The 16,500-nt window shown below is 39.5% G+C and overlaps 1 protein-coding gene across 5 annotated transcripts in view; it reads right to left on the bottom strand.

The window, feature by feature from the left end:
* Positions 1–2,283: 2,283 nt before the first annotated feature.
* The window catches only part of il12rb2 (interleukin 12 receptor, beta 2a), a 45,692-nt gene continuing 31,475 nt past the window's right edge, over positions 2,284–16,500 (bottom strand). For 4 of the 5 annotated variants that reach the window (XM_041207514.1, XM_041207512.1, XM_041207515.1 and 1 more), the window contains 7 exons: positions 15,141–15,341; positions 11,871–11,972; positions 11,617–11,766; positions 7,822–7,959; positions 6,653–6,764; positions 5,095–5,194; positions 2,284–3,079 (listed from right to left, as the gene is read on the bottom strand). In XM_041207514.1, the coding sequence (XP_041063448.1) occupies positions 2,546–3,079; positions 5,095–5,194; positions 6,653–6,764; positions 7,822–7,959; positions 11,617–11,766; positions 11,871–11,972; positions 15,141–15,341 (1,337 nt within the window). In that variant the 3' untranslated portion in view covers positions 2,284–2,545. The remainder of the gene's footprint in view (positions 3,080–5,094; positions 5,195–6,652; positions 6,765–7,821; positions 7,960–11,616; positions 11,767–11,870; positions 11,973–15,140; positions 15,342–16,500) is intronic. The other variant, XM_041207511.1, reaches the window with a different exon arrangement.

The raw sequence follows: 16,500 nt of genomic DNA, 5'->3' as shown, positions 1-16,500 counted from the left end.
ACTCCTCATCTCAGTCTTAAATGGCCTAGCCCCTATCCTGAGATTATGTCCTCTTGTTTTAGACTCACCAGCCAGGGGAAACATCTACATCCACCCTGCTGTATTCTAAAAATTTTGTAAGTCTCAATGAGGTCACCCCTCGTTCTTTGAAACTCCAGGGAATACAGACCCAGTCTCCCCAATCTCTCATAAGACAATCCTCCCACCCCAGGAATTAATCTGGTGAACCTCCGTTGCACTACCTCAATGGCAAGTATATCCCTCCTAAGATAAGTGGACCAAAATTGTACAGAATAATCCAGGTGAGTTTCACCAAGGCTCTATATAACTGCAGCAAGATATCTTTACTCCTGTACTCCAATCCCCTTCTGATGAAGGCCAATACGCTATTTGCCTTCCAAATTGCTTGCTGCACCTGCATGCTAACTTTTAATGACTCATGAACAAGGACACCCAGGTCCCTTTGGACACACACACACACTTCCTAATCTCTCACCATTTAAGATATATCCTGCCTTTCTGTTTTACCTACCAAAGTGAATAACTTCACACTTTTTCACATATTTTATCTGCCATGTTCTAGTCCATTCATTTAGCCTGCCCAACTTCTCTTGAAGCCTTCTTGCATCATCCTCACAACATGCGTTCCCACCTAGTTTGTGTGTCAGCAAATTTGAAAATATTACAATTGACCCCCATATCCAAATCATTTATATAGATTGTGAACAGCTGTGGACCAAGCACTGATCCTTGCGGTACCCCACTAGTAACAGCCTGCCATCCTGAGAATGATCCGTTATTCATACTCTGCTTTCTGTCTGTTAACCAATTCTCAATCCATGCTAGTGAATACCAATACCTTGTGCTCTAATTTTATTTGCTAACTTCCTCATGTGGGACCTTATCAAAAGCCTTCTGCAAATCCAAATATATCATATCCACTGGTTCTCCTTTATCAATGCTACAAGTAACATCCTCAACTCCCAGCAAGTTTGTCAAACATGATTTCCCTTTCATAAATCCACATTGACCCGTCCAATTTTACCATTCTTTTCTAAATGTCCAGTTATCACTTGATAAGATGATTCTAGCAATTCCCTGCTACTTACATCAAACCCAACAGTTCTGTAGTTCGCCTTTCTCCCTCTTAAATAGTAGGGTTGCATTTACTACTTTTCGATCACATGCACCTTTCCCAAACCTATAGAATTTTGAAAGATAACCACCAATGCATCCACTATCTCTCTAGCTGATCTGGTCCAGGGGATTTATCAACCTTCAATCCAGTTAACTTTGAGTACTGCATCTTTACTAATTTCTTTTAGTTCCTCAGTTTCACAAATCCCTTGGTAGCCTAGTATTTATGGGAGATTTTCTGTATCTTCCGTAAAGACAGATGTAAAATGATTTTAGTTTCTCCACCATTTCCCTGTTCTCCTGTTTTGCATGAAATCCAGTTTATGGAGGCTGGAAGCAGGGAAGCTTGGATAGAACAGCATTAGTAATTGCACCTTGAGATGATGGTCATGGACTAGAATTACAACAGTGCTAGCAGTGGAACTGAAGGAAAGCAGCCTGAATGACTGAACAAATTAAACTTGAAATAAACCATGTCAAGGTTCAGCATTGTTGACTGGCGAAGTTGGTGGACTAAGCAAAGAGGCAGGTATCAGCTAATGGGACAAGAAAAGGATGGTTTTTAACTCTTTCGAGTACAAACACGTTTCCATCTGTTCCTATTCAGATGAAGTTACATTGTTTCATAGTTTGCCATTGTAAGATTTGAACTCTTGATCTTGGGGTTGCAAGCCCAGTACCATAACCACTTGGCTATTTAGGCCAAGCTCAAGGATGGTTTTTACCTTAAGGAAATGTTCATGCACCAATTGCAAAGAAAGAAAATGCAGTAATTTCATGAAACTTAAAGGGAGATTAAGGTCAAGGTCCTGTTTTTTTGTGTGGCTAATGGTAGAATGGCTGACATCAAATAGCAATTTGTAGTGATTTGCAATGTTACTGCTCCATTAAACTGTTGGCTGGAGGAACGAGGTGTACTAATTTTGTGTAAATCTCCATTGACTGACATTATGAATTATATTTAAGATATTCCAATGCCATCATTAATGGGGAGAAACGTCCACAAATACTACCTCATGGCACTAGAGCAAACCTTCATGATGTCTTTTAAAAAAATCTACAACAAACATTTGCTTTCAGGCTGCCTGCAGCCAGCAGTTCTGCAGTTCAAAAAAAAATGCTCAGTATAAATGATATACAGCTATCTCACCTTATAGAACAAATTTATGTACTCATAACCTTTGTTACATTATAGTTGGGCCCAAATGCTTACACTTGCAGTACAAAACCTGTATAATCCAGTGAAAGACATGTGCAACCTTCCTAACATGTTGCATGATGTTATGAAGATGGAAAAGAGCAAGAAGTGCTCGTTATTTGAAAAAAAAACTTTTCCTGGCAGTCAATGGTCAGTAATGCAAGCTCTCAAAATACTATGTACAGATAGATTAAGAATATTAACAAAATCTTATTCCACAAGCAAACTGCAGTCGATTTTCACTACATCTAATGTCAGTTTCCCTCCATAGGGGATTTCCATTCTAGCCAAGGAAGGAAGAGGCACGAATGAAAAGGAGTCTGCAAAACATTCACTATTCGTCTCTTTAGTGTTTTCAGTAACATGTAGAAAGTTGGAGGGGATGTAACCAGTATTTTGGTTTATTATGGAGATGTTTGAATCTGGGAGGTCCTGGTTAATTTCCACAGAAGGCAGCTTTTCAATGTATAAACAAGGGAGTTGGCATTTGTAATCCACAATGTTCTCTTCACTGTTCCCAGGTGAAAGATCTCCTTGGCTTAGTTCCTTATTCTGGTGCAATTGACTAGCTGTGGACTGAATTAGTAATAGGGATTGCAGGCTACACTGTTCTTGGTCAACAATCTCCATATTGATGCAGCATTCCTGCTCAGGTGACATTTCCTCTACTTGTAGAGTCTCAGGATCTTCATAAGGTGAAGTTAATCCAGTTTGGAAGTCAGTGTATGTTAGATCCATCTTGTTCTGCAGTAAGAAAAGTGAGCAGATTCAGGAACACTGCACTTTTGAAATTTGATCAACAGATGCAACCAACCATAAGTACATTTTATATATTTTTTAGTGGTTCTTTAAGATAGCTTTTCCCTTTCCTGCCCCTCACCTGACCCTGTCATGTTTTGCAGTCTGAAAAATCTTTTTCTGCTGACAGGCTAGATGTTTACAGCCAAGAAGGTGTGTGTCTCCCAGGCAACTGCTAATTTCCTTGCAATTGGTTGTCTTGAAACAATAGTGACTACAAAAGTCTGATTTTCAGATTATGATCTATCGCTGATTTATATTCCATATGTTTCCAAAACAGCTGGAATAAAACACCTCTATTATAATATGGGTGGCAACCCTAAGGCTGCATACCAACCCAGTGATGGATAGTAATGTTTGAGCAGATGATTAAAATAGGTTAGGAAAAAATTCATTAGAAGAGAAAAACTTATGGATTTCTGCAATTAACTGCACATGTCCACATACCAGAAATTGCTGTCATTACTATTGCAAAATCAGGGCCACTCTGTCAATCAATAAGTAGGAGTTGCTTTTTGCTGTTTAACCATTTGTAGTGCTGTATTGACCCCCAGAGTGGCATTTTTAAAATCAATAGACAAACTGCTAGAGTAGAAATTATTCTCCATTTCATCAATCCTCTTCCATACTCAAGTCAGCAATCGTATCTGCAGAGCCTTTTAAAACGGGTCATTCTGCTTAAGTGCCAGCCTGGCTCAGTTAATGGCACACTTCACCTTGAGCACATAATTCAGGCTGACACTTCAGTACTTAAAGAATGCAACCTTAGGATGAGGTGTTAAACTGAGAAGCTGTCTGCTCTCTCAGGTGGATGTAAAAAGCGCCATTATTTGCATTATTGCATTATTTGAGGAGCTTTAAGAAACACAACTGAAACAAATAATCTGGTCATTTATTTCATTGATGTTTGTGGGAGCTCGGTCTGGAAATTGGCTGCGATGTTTCCCTACATTACAACAAAGATACCATGGGTATGATAGGCACAAAACCAAAGGAGGGTAAAAATTTGCAGGGCTATAGGAATGGTGTAATAGGTCTTTCAAAGAGTTCACGTAGGCATAATGGCCTCCTGTGTTGTATTATTCTTTAATTTTATATTAGGGGATACAACCTAAAACTTGGTCAGAGGTAGGTTTAAGAAATGTCTGGAGAGGTTTGAGGAGGGAATTCCAGAGCTTGGCCCCCTAGACAGCTGAAGGCAGGACTGTGAATGGTAGGGGAAATTGAGGGGACCGCACAAGAGGCCAAAGCTGGAGGAATGCAGTTCATCTCTTCCCTTACTATTACCCCATCTGTTTTATTAAAGCCTTTCTCTGTGATTTCTGTTCAATTTTTCCTCCTGCTTTGGTCAGTTTCCTTCCATTTTGGCAAATATTCTCCTCCATCTTTCTGAATGTGAGGTCCACAGTGGTATTAAAACAGCTACAAATGGATGTAGACTCCTCATTGACCCATAGCAAGTTTGGAGTGGGTATCACTAGCAAAGTGCTCCATCTAGTGACCAAGAACTGCTAAAATCTGTCCCTAGTAGAATAAAGAAACAAAGAATTGGATTTTGATAGTGTCTTTTATGACCCCAATGTGCTTTTTACAGCCAATGAAGCGCTTTGAAGTGTAATATGTTGTAAGGTAGGAAATGAAATAGCCAAACTGAGCATAGCAAGCTCCCACGAGCAGCAATATGGTGATAACCAAATGATCTGTTTTTGTATTGTGATAAATGTTGGCCATAGCACAGGGCACAGTCCCCAATCATCTTTGAAATAGTGCTGTGCACTCTTTCACATCCACCTGAGAAGACAGACAGGGCTTCAATTTAACACTTTATGCAGAAGAAAAAGCATAGTGGAAATGAAAGAGAAGAATTCACCAAATGTACAATTACTGACGCAATGCCAACCAATGCTTGCAAAATGTATTTTCTAGCATAGAATGGAAGGTTCTTATAACAAACATGTTACCTTAATTGCAGTATATTCCTTTGCCCAAGTGCAGTTAGCTGGATCAGGAATGTTTCTCACATACAGTTGAGATGTGAGTTTCAATAGAATGGACCATATCCTGCAGCAATATGAAATGCAAGTGAAATCAGTTACTTTTTTTTCAGTTCAGTTCATACAATTCCAGCTTGAGGAATGTCCACATACATTAATCGTCAACATTCTGTAATACCTCTTTCAGTTTGAGGGCTATTTATACCAGTGATGAGTTGAATTATAATAGTCTAAAAGCTGTAAGTAGCTGTCACCCAGATACTGTAGGTCAATGTGGACTCCAATCTGTATTGATTCTTGGTCCATGCTCCCCACCAGGCCACTTGCCAAACTGGAATTGGAAAATTGGGTGCATTGGCTGAATGTCAGCCTGTTGGAACATTTAAAAGGGAAGGGGCAAAAGTATCTGGAATGAAAATGAGCTCTACTCCTGAAATGTTCATGTTAAATCAGGCTATTTCTCCTACTCTTTTCACCTTTTAATAATGCACTGCTCTGAGCAGTCAGGCACATTGAACAGAAGAGGAGCCGTGATGGGTTTCATTTATTTCAGTGGGGTAGCTAGGAATGCAAATTTGGAAAGATGCCAACTTATGGTGATGGGTAATGAGCAACAGTCTGATGTCACAAGTATGTCATTTATAATATATTGTATAAATAACTAAAGTCACTGCTCTATTCCAACTACTGCTCCCTGCCACTTACTCCAATGGATGCAACATTTGAAAGACAGAAACACAGGACAAATTTATAATTTCATCCCATGTCATCGTCTGATTTTTCTTCCTTATTTTAAAACTTCATTCTAATTTTAACATTGTGCTTGCATCTAAGTTCTAACTTGGGGGAATGAACATCATGCTGCCCTGCTGCTGTTGCATTGTGCCTGAGTGTGGGCCTGTATGCTAATGCAGAAAGGATTGTGACCCTCCAAGGGCTGCACTTCTACTTCATACAAAAAGTAATGAATTAGAAATACTTGAACATCATATTCATTTATAGCACAGAAGAAGACCAATGGCTTCTATGCTGGCTCTCGTAGAGCAATCTAGTCAGTCACATTCCTGTTCCCCCTGCCATTGTCCTGCAAGTTTAAATGTACAGTGCATAAACCAGCCCTAGCCTCTTAGTTTAAGAAAAGAGTTTGACCAATCCGAATTTCTTTCTGTCCTCCCATCAACTGGGGATCGTGGTGAATGCCATTCACAACCTGCCACTGAGTGCAAGTTATTCTCCACTAGCCAGTAACACTCAGCAAAGGTAAAATTGAAGGAAAAATTCTTGATTGATTCAAAAGACTGTAAAGCACTGATTGCAATAGTGTTTGAAATATGTATTATGTGGAAAAGGTTTAAATAAAGACTGGTGTAAATTTTTCTTTAATTTGTGGTAGGTCCTTTCCTGGTCACAGAAATTCAAAGCTATTAACACACAACAGAAACAGTAGTGAAGTTTACATTTGAAAGGAAATGACTTGTGAATTCACATAATCGCAATGAGTAGACCACAATTTCAGATGTTTTACCTGTTTCTCACTGACTGCCATAAACAAAATCCGGAAAGTATGATAGCAAACAAGAATGTTACTGCAATGACCACCACTATGATGGACTTGCTGTCAGAATGTGGAAGAATACCTGAAGGAAAAGAACATTTCAGTTTCAATTCACTGATCAGAATAACCACTTCAGATTGACCAACTTCATTCTGTCTGTAATTCCAAAATATTGACCAACTTCCCCTTACAACATTGAGAACCGTTTATTCTTGTCCATCCAATTTTCTCTGCTCCTTCTAAACCACTAAAGACATCTGACCAATGCTGGAATATGGTCACATTCTGAGATCTCGTCCAAGTGGTTATCCTTCACATGAACATTTAGACATTTTGAAATCTGGCCCTGAGTGAAATAATTTACATGCCTTTAAAGTGCCACCAGTGTACATCGTTATGGAGGTAGGTGGAGCTTAGGAAGGTTCTCTAGTTTCCATTTATCTGGGTGTTTGCTGTGAGAGTCTGCTGACATGGTTAGGACCTCGTGGTTTGCAGCTCAATGAGCATAGATAGCCAAAGCAAATGAGTGTTTAGGCCTGCACTGTAAGCAGAGTAAAAAATCAACTTCTTCATCTTTGACTGTGTAGAATGCTGGCAAGATTTAATCTGTTTGAACTTTAGTGGGGGAATAGAAACTTGAAGATTGCTTAGTTTGAAACTAGTGGAAAAATCTACAGTGGTCCCCAGAATCTTGTGGCAAGAAAGCAACCAGCAGATTAGCTTGGGAAGTATTGGAAACGTATCCAGAACAAGGGACTGAGGCATCCAGTCAAGAGATGGTAAATGAAAGTTTTGTTGCTGAGAATAGCTGGAGCTGAGGAGAGTTCTCCAGAAAACTGGCATACTTATGGGTGGTCCCTACAGCAGTAAATAACTTTAGGATTGATGTGTTTTATAAGCGAATTCCTGGGGAAGGTAAGAAGTAAACCTGAGTGCATAACATAGGTAGTTATAAACCATTTTAAGTTAATAGTGTTTCTTTTTGTCTTTCATATACAATAATGTTTGTTTCAGACGTGAAATCTTGTGATGAAGTTCTACTGGTTAAAGCGAGGTGTTCAAATTTCCCTTTAATTGTAATTGGCCCATAACTGGATTGTAACACTTGAAACATTCAGAGTTCTGTTACACTTTCTTACTTTGGCTGAAGTAAAATCTGTGTTGTTCTCCAGTCTTCCCTTCACCAGCTCTAGTGACTGCTGTCATCCACACAATATATCCTGTTCCAGGTTTCAGATCTGGAATTGTGTAATTACTGCTGGTTGGGTCAATAGGCCCTACAAAACAGCAAATAACATACAGGTTATTGACCCTTAATGAGTCTATTCCAGATTGTTCTTTTATTGGTGTCTGCAGTACTTTCTTTCATCTCCCCCATTTCTCCCCTTCTATCTGGTTGGTGGTGACCCAACAGTGAACCTGATCAGTTGAACTGGAATTCTGGGCCAATTATTTCTCTTCTCCTAACTGGGGTCACTGAGGTAAACTATAGCATCTTGACTGCCACCTTGGATAACTCTGTACAGATCATTAATTGAATCTGGGGCTTCCTGGTCTGTATAACTATTCACAAGACCACATAGTGGATGTACAACTGAGTCATGAAGGGAGGGGAGGAGCCCATTTCCAGGTTTCTTGCATTTTAATAGTGAATCCAGTGAGTGCATTTTGCTTTTGTCTATGTTTAAAATCTATTTTCACTTTTCTTCACTTGGGTCTCCATGAGGCATGCAGTGTAATCAGTTGAGGGTAGGTTCTTACCTAATCTCTGACTATTGCAAACATCACATTCAAAGTCTTTGAGACATGAGGATAAAAAAGTTGAACTACATTTTATTCAATGATCACGTGGTTTGGTACAGTACAAAGGGCTTGTGCTGTGTCTGCATGTCACTACTCATCTTATACATTAAATCAAATCCATTTTCATCCTGACTCCTGATTATCAATGTACTCTTAGTTGCCAGTGTGAAACATGAACTTAATTAGTTGGAGGCAGCCGGCTTGTAGATACTGTGTCTCAAATCTTCCTTCCTGTGACATCACGGATAGGTTTAGTGGCATGTGGGTCCATTCATGATATCACATGCAGGGGAATTTCACACTCACTGGGGTACTTTTTCTTTTTTAAAGAGTACAGATTTTTCTGAGTGGAAAATAGTGGGGAGGGAGTTCAAAACCTTTCAATATGCCCTGTCAGTTAAGGTTCCCTGCAATCCAGCACATAGCTCATTAAACCCACTGTCTCCCTCAAATTGTTTTAGCAGGTTTTTCTAGAATGTAAAAATGTATGAGTGAGAGAGAAATACTGATGAGTATAGTTATTAAACTGCATTTCTGTTTTGTCATGCAACTTAGACTGTGTGACTATTCAATAAAATGCATTTCTTCTTTTAAAAAGTAGTAACCCAAGACCACAAATTTGCTCAGACTATTGGAATAATCATTTAGAAATAAAAGGAATAATTACTCATTTCAAATAATTAGTCATTTCAAAATGTCACTATGTATCAAAGGTAGCTGTTAAAGGATTGAGTGATGCAGTACGTTTAAAAAATCATTTTGTCTTTGGAACTTGTTTTGGACCTTTGGAACCCAGCGTTCAATAGTGTGATGAAAGTCTCATTGTTGTCTGGTTGTAAGCACATTGTGTGAAATGATTTGCCAAGAGCCTCAATCCAATTAATTGCACAAACCTCTACTTAAGGGATTTTCAAATTCCCAATTGTGGCAGGAGGCAGAGATAGAACTGTCACTCTGAGTCATGATTGGGATATTCTTATCTTTTAACTCAAGCACTGGGCACAATTTGTAGGAGAAATATTCCATTACAACTATTCTAAAAATTCACCCCCCACCCCTGTAAAATATGAGAACTTAACTAGATTTCAGTAATTTTCAAGATAAAACAATGAACTACTTTCATCCTATTTTTTACTCTGATTTTTAGTTTCAGAACTGTAGCATCTAAGGCATATTTATGTGTGTATGTTTTTGAATTTTCCATTATGTTTCAGATATCACAATTTGTATTACACGCAATTGGTCCATCTTAAAAATGCACAAAGAGAGACGGGGATCTATTCGCTGACTGAGATGACATGACCTTTCTGCAAGTAGCAGAATCAAGTAGTTATCAAGGTAAAGAACTTAGTAATTGTATTAGTACCTAATTGACTTCCAGGCCTACTTATTTAGATCATGTCCTCATAGGGAATGACTGAGCAGTGGCCATAACCTGAGACCAGGTTAGCAGCTCAATGTCACAATTTTGGGGTCCAATGCCACAGGAGGTCAGTTTGTTAGCAAAGATTGTTCTATCATTAAAGTAGAACTTGGATAAATATTCAAAGCAGAAGAAAATTCAGAACTTCATGGAGAGAACGCAGCAATGAGATTTAGTAAACGCAAAAAACTGCGGATGATGGAAATCCAAAACAAAAACAAAAATACCTGGAAAAACTCAGGTCTGGCAGCATCTGCAGAGAAGAGCACAGTTAACGTTTCGAGTCTGAATGACCCTTCAACAGAACTAAGTAAAAATAGAAGAGAGGTGAAATATAAGCTGGTTTAAGTGGCGGGGGTGGGGGGAGACAAGAAGAGCTGGATAGAGGGCCAGTGATAGGTGGAGATAACCAAAAGATGTCATAGACAAAAGGACAAAGAGGTGTTGAAGGTGGTGATATTATCTAAGGAATGTGCTAATTAAGGGTAGAAAGCGGGACAAGCGAGGTACAGATAGCCCTAGTGGGGGTGGGGTGGGATGAAGCAATCGTAAAAGGCTAAAAGGTAGAGATAAAACAATGGATGGAAATACATTTAAAAATAATGGAAATAGGTGGGAAAAGAAATATATATATAAATTATTGGAAAAAAGGTGGGGGATCGGAAAAGGCATGGGGATGGAGATGAAGGAGAGAGTTCATAATCTAAAATTGTTGAACTTGATATTCAGTCGGAAGGCTGTAAAGTGCCTAGTCGGAAGATGAGGTGCTGTTCCTCCAGTTTGCGTTGCATCCGCCCTCACCACCTTCTCCCTCCCAGAAACATGATAGGGTCCCCCTTGTCCTACTTATTACCCCACCAGCCTCCGCATTCAAAGGATCATCCTCTACCATTTCCGCCAACTCCAGCATGATGCCACCACCAAACACATCTTTCCTTCACCCCCCGGCGGCATTCCGCAGGGATCATTCCCTCCGCGACACCCTCGTCCACTCCTCCATCACCCCCTACTCCTCAACCCCCTCCCACAGCACCCTCCCATGCAACCGCAGAAGGTGTAACACCTGCCCCTTTACTTCCCCTCTCCTCACCGTCCAAGGGCCCAAATACTCCTTTCAAGTGAAGCAGCATTTCACTTGCACTTCCCTCAATTTAGTCTACTGCATTCGTTGCTCCCAATGTCGTTTCCTCTACATTGGAGAGACCAAAAGCAGACTGGGTGACCGCTTTGCAGAACACCTTCGGTCTGTGTGCAAGCATTACCCAGACCTCCCTGTCACTTGCCATTTCAACACTCCACCCTGCACTCATGCCCACATGTCCGTCCTTGGCCTGCTGCATTGTTCCAGTGAAGCTCAACGCAAACTGTTCCTCTCCACAAATGCTGCCAGACCTGATGAGTTTTTCCAGGTTTTTTTGTTTTTGTTATGAATGAGATTTAGTTTTGGATTGCTTTAGCAAAGAACCAACACTGACACAATAGGCTGATTGGCTGCCATTTGGATTGCGAGCTTCAATGTTTCTAATCATTACTAAGACCTTGAATTCCATTCACAAACAGAATTTCTCTGCAACAATGGGGCAGGAAAGTGGAGTTAATATAAAGTTCACCCTTGATTTCATCAAATGCTGGAGAAGACTCAAGGGGCCATATGGCCTCCTCCTCCTATTTCTTATGTCCTTAACCACTATTTCGCTGATGTACATACTATAAATTGAAGGGAGCAGCTCAGAATTCTCCTCCTGCAAGTAGATGACATAGCTTTCGATGCAGCCCTCTTTCTGGTCTTGTGGAATATTCTTCCAGAATATTACAGCAGCATTGTGCTTGAAGACTATAGGCCCTGACAGTGGTGCTGCTGAATAAAAAATTGTTAAAACCTTGATTAAAATGACATCTCATTACCATAAGCGCATGTCAATTATTTAGCTAATGTTTAAATTTTGCCACTACTTTAATTACCTTCTTGGGCCGAGTAGCTCTGAGTTGACAGTGGTCTTCCTGCCCCACTTTCATAAATGGCATAGACGGAGATCCGAAAACAAGTCTTGGGCTTTATATTTTCTGTAATACAGTACATAATAGTTATACCCAAAAGTATTTTGATCTGCTTAATATACAGAATGGGGGGAAACAAGAGAAATGTGTGACTGCTTATGGCAAAAATCCTGGGAAAACCTTTTAGAATCTCGCATACTCGTGGGTGGCTTGTTATAGGAACAGGAGTATGCCATTCAGGCCCACAGACCTGTAGTGCCATTCAATTAGACCACATGGCTGGTCTGTATCTGAACTCCATGACCCAGCTTGGTTCCATAACGCTTAATACCCTTACATAACAAAAACAATCCATCAATCTTAGTTTTGAAATTTGAACAACTGCTGTAAACTGAACAGATTTTTTGTGTGTGTGTATGTGTGTGTGTGTGTGTGTGTGTGTGTGTAGTGCTTCACCCCTGAATAGCCAGGCTCTAATTTTTAGGTTATGCCCCCTTGTTCTGAACTCCTGCACCAGAGGAAATAATTTCTTGTTATCTGCCCTATCAAATCATTTAATCATCTTAAACACTTCAATTATCTTCCCTCATTGCTCATGATCCTTATTACTGTTGTAACCTTCATGAAGATGGATGTAATATTTTTGGGAATATGATAAAGAAGGCTGAGAGTGTGTATGTAATTAAACTAGGGGAAGGTTGGTAAAGACATCTTGTCTGTGGGGACTGAGAGATGAAAGGTAAAGGAGCTAGATGCATGCATTTGTAATGAGAGGCTATGGTGAAGTTGAATGTAAGAGTAAATAGGTTGGGTTTGAAATTTTCATTGTAAGATAAATAAGAACTTGACTCTTCAGCTGTTCAGTTTCAAAGAGAGTTTAGAAGTGACAAGGGACTTTTGCAACTTTCAAAAGTTTCATAAGTAAACAAGGGTCTATTAAGTTTTATATTACCCGAAAGTGGAGGCAATAGGGAAACATGAGAAATTTTTATGTTTTGGAAAAATTGAGTTCAAAGAGATGCTTAGAACAATGGAGTCGAAGATCAATGGGGAAATGGACATTTAAAGAAAGATAAAAACAAAAAACTGCAGATGCTGGAAATCCGAAACGTCAATTCTTTTCTTCTCCGCCGATGCTGCCAGACCTGCTGAGTTTTACCAGGTAATTCTGTTTTTATTTAAGGAAAGATGTTTAGTTGCGTTGTGTTATTTGTGTGGGGGAAATGCCCTAAGACCAGCTCGGTGCTGAGAAAAGTTGTGAATTTTAAGCAGCCATTCAATTTCAAGCCAGAGAAGTCTTAGTTTTCGGAGAGCTGTCTGTTCCTGGACTTCGGTTTTTTTTCAACAGGAAGAGAGCTAGAAGTCATGTGGCATACTTTATTAAAGTAACAGCAGGTTTTCCCTTAGGTAATATTACTAAATTTTATGGTTGAAATCTATGGGAGCTGTTGCCAAGTAGTTTACTTGTGTATTCTGACTAAGGGTTTTTTGGATATTGTTTTGTAAGACTTTAAGTGTGTAATTTCAATCTTGTGTGTGTAATTTTTTTTTTCTTCTTAATAAATCTTTTAATTTTAAAATCCTAAAAGTGTTACTCGGATTTTGTGTTTCTGGGATCAGTAATTTTCCCCTCACTTTCAAAATACAAAAAAAAAGTTATGATTAGTAAGGCAAGTTTCCCGCTGGGATTTGGCTTGCCCAGTGAATAACATCGGTTGTGATAATAACCCCTCCCATGTGTCTTTTTATTTTGTCAATGCTATTATTGTCATTGTTCTTCTGAACCCAATCACCACCACCCCACCCCCCTCTTGTTTTTCCCAAGCTCCAAATATGCTACCCCTTCCCTACATTTTCACTATGTTCAAGTCAAAAATGATTTGCTCGCACTGTAACTCATTCTTTGTTAGGTATAGGCATTGAAAGGTCACTTTGAAAGGAATAGACCCAGTCCATGTGGAATTGCTATTCAAGCTAGCAGGCTAAGGAGGATCATGTGACATAGATATGAGTTACATAATCGTACAGCTAAGATGCAAGAAAGTACTTATTGTGGGATCATCGACCTCTAGAATAAATTGCTAGCTCATGCAGAGTGTGCTGATTTGCTGCAAACATTGAAAAGAAAGCTAAATGAATTCCTGAGAGTGACTGACATATTTTCACATACAAGTCATTTGGAGATCGTGTTTCCCAGCCAACATAGTCTCTGGAACAGGAAGTTGTTAAGAAATTTTCTCGGGTTTCTCTTAAATTAGCCGGTGATTTTTAAAAAACTCCCGGGGGATTGCTTGGTTCCCCATTCAGTACCTTCCCCCAGCCCACCCCATCCACATTACTGTACTCTGACATGTGATTCCAACTTGAATACCAATCAGTGCATTTTCAGTATACACTTGACCTATTGCCATATACACTTGGTTTGTTTTGTGATGTATATTTACTGCCCACACAGAAACAGGAGGACTGAATTATCCGGCCCTCCGCCCAGCAGAAACTGAAAATGATGTTCAATCCGCCCATTGCCATGTCCACAGTGACGAAGACAATGCTCCCCACCGGCCTACAGCTGTGCAGCTCAAGTTAGGCAATAGTCCATTTAGGATGCTAATCTGCATCCTCTGACATACTTTGGAGCAGTCCTCTATTCTCTCATCACTATTCAATTCTTGCCTTCTGTTTTTCAAACATTCCACCTCCCAAGTGTTGCTAGCCTTTCCTATTTTTGTTTGATTTCCAGCACCTTCAGTACTTTGCTTTTTGAATGAGTTCGGCCTACTAACTTGGATTACGCACTTCTTTTTCAAAGCTGTGACAAAAGAAAGATTAACAGTAACCTTCTAGTCAGTCAGAACTGTCAAAGTAGGATTCAAAAACATAAAGATTACCCAAACAGATTTTTCAATCCTTGGTAGAACAAAGCAACAATAGGTAAGGGTCTTTCTTTGCTGGAATAGTCAAAGCACATAATCTTGTTGCCTGACACTAATTGGGAAATAATCCAGTTGAACAAGAGATCAGACAGCTCACTTTGAAGTGTTGCCACATAATACACGGGTATAGATCTATCCCATGATATAGAGAACCTTAAAATCTGAAAATGAACAGAACTCTGGTATCTCGCACTATCATATAGAATTCTGTCATTAAAATACATGATGACCCTTTAGGGTGTTTGACTGGGACAGAGATGAAGAAATTTGTTGTTTATTAAACAATAATGACCCACTTTACCTGTTAATGTTGCTGAATGTTTCTGAGGAGGAACTTTAATCCAGTTGATATTCAGATTAACTTTGCCATTTACTTCTGCCCATTCCACTACATATCCTTTCACTGAGGCTGACTGGATGTGATTTTCTGGCTCCATCCACTCGATTGAGAACTGGTTGTTTCCAGCATACATAGCTGAGATTTTTCTTGGTGGAGGAAGATCTGTCAATCAAAGTCAATAGATTATAAAAAGTGAGTAGAGTCCTTTAGAGATGTACAGGTCCTTTGGGCACGTAGCATTTGTTCAGTGTGTAGCTGTATCATGCAGATCAACAAAATAGTCAGTCAATATCTGGTCTGTGACATGTTATTTCTGCCAGTGCATGGATAATGTCATTGTAAATAGTCTTCACATCTCAGAGTTAGGGAGGGGATGTCAGATATGTTGACCAGTTCAAGGAGTGACAACATCTAAGCTATGAGTTAGACTTTGATGCTTGTGACTAATTGGGAATTTTGCATCCAGCTCCCAACTACAAAAGTTTCTCACTGCAATTTTAAACTTACGTCCTAAATTAGATGAACCACATCTGCACAGCATCTTGCTATGTTAGTTTAATCTTCTCATTCTGGACAACACACAGTGATATACTCCCTCCTCAGTGTTCCACAGTCTTCAGAATAAACTCATTGTTTAGGAGGATACCAGTGAAGGAAAAAGCTTTGCAGCTGTCAATAATGATGCTTTCTAATACAACAGGTGCTAAGTTGGATGTAGGAGCAGCAATGACCAGAGTTATATTGTTTCACCATGTTTCATCTCAAGAGTTAGGAAGGGAATATCAGGCAGGGTTCCTATTGCTGATTGCTATCCAATGATCCCTGCTTCAAGTATGTAGCAATGGATATAGTTTGAGAACCGGTTCATCTATGATGTGTCTCACAGTGGAATATCATTGTCTAGTCTCAAACACCCAAAATAATTACTTAGGGAAGGTGCTGGCCAGCATCCATAGAAACATGTCCTAGCAGGAGCCATAACTTTCAGGAGAGATGGAGAGAAAATTACTGAAGAAAAATATCCAAATATATCTGGGAAACATTCAAGCAGCAAGTTCTGCTAAGGGTAGTGCAATATAATAATGCTTCATATAGCTGCTGGAATCTTTTTCTTCCTCTCCCACATGTCTAGAGCGTCCTGGGGTACAATTTCATGGAAGCTGATCAAGTCTGGTTTTTTTCAACCATATAGATCAGTAAGACCTCAGGATCAATCCTGGTCTGCATGGAATTACCTGATCTCAGTTGGTGATGAACTGAACACAATTTAATTACAGCGTTACTTTGTGGTCTTTGTGATTTAGAACCACCTTAGCAAAAT

The sequence above is a fragment of the Carcharodon carcharias genome, chromosome 16 (genome assembly GCF_017639515.1).
Source record: "Carcharodon carcharias isolate sCarCar2 chromosome 16, sCarCar2.pri, whole genome shotgun sequence".
In the NCBI taxonomy this organism is placed as follows: Eukaryota; Metazoa; Chordata; class Chondrichthyes; order Lamniformes; family Lamnidae; genus Carcharodon; species Carcharodon carcharias.
Note: the sequence above shows the minus strand (reverse complement) of the source record. Positions and strands in the feature narration are given on the sequence as shown.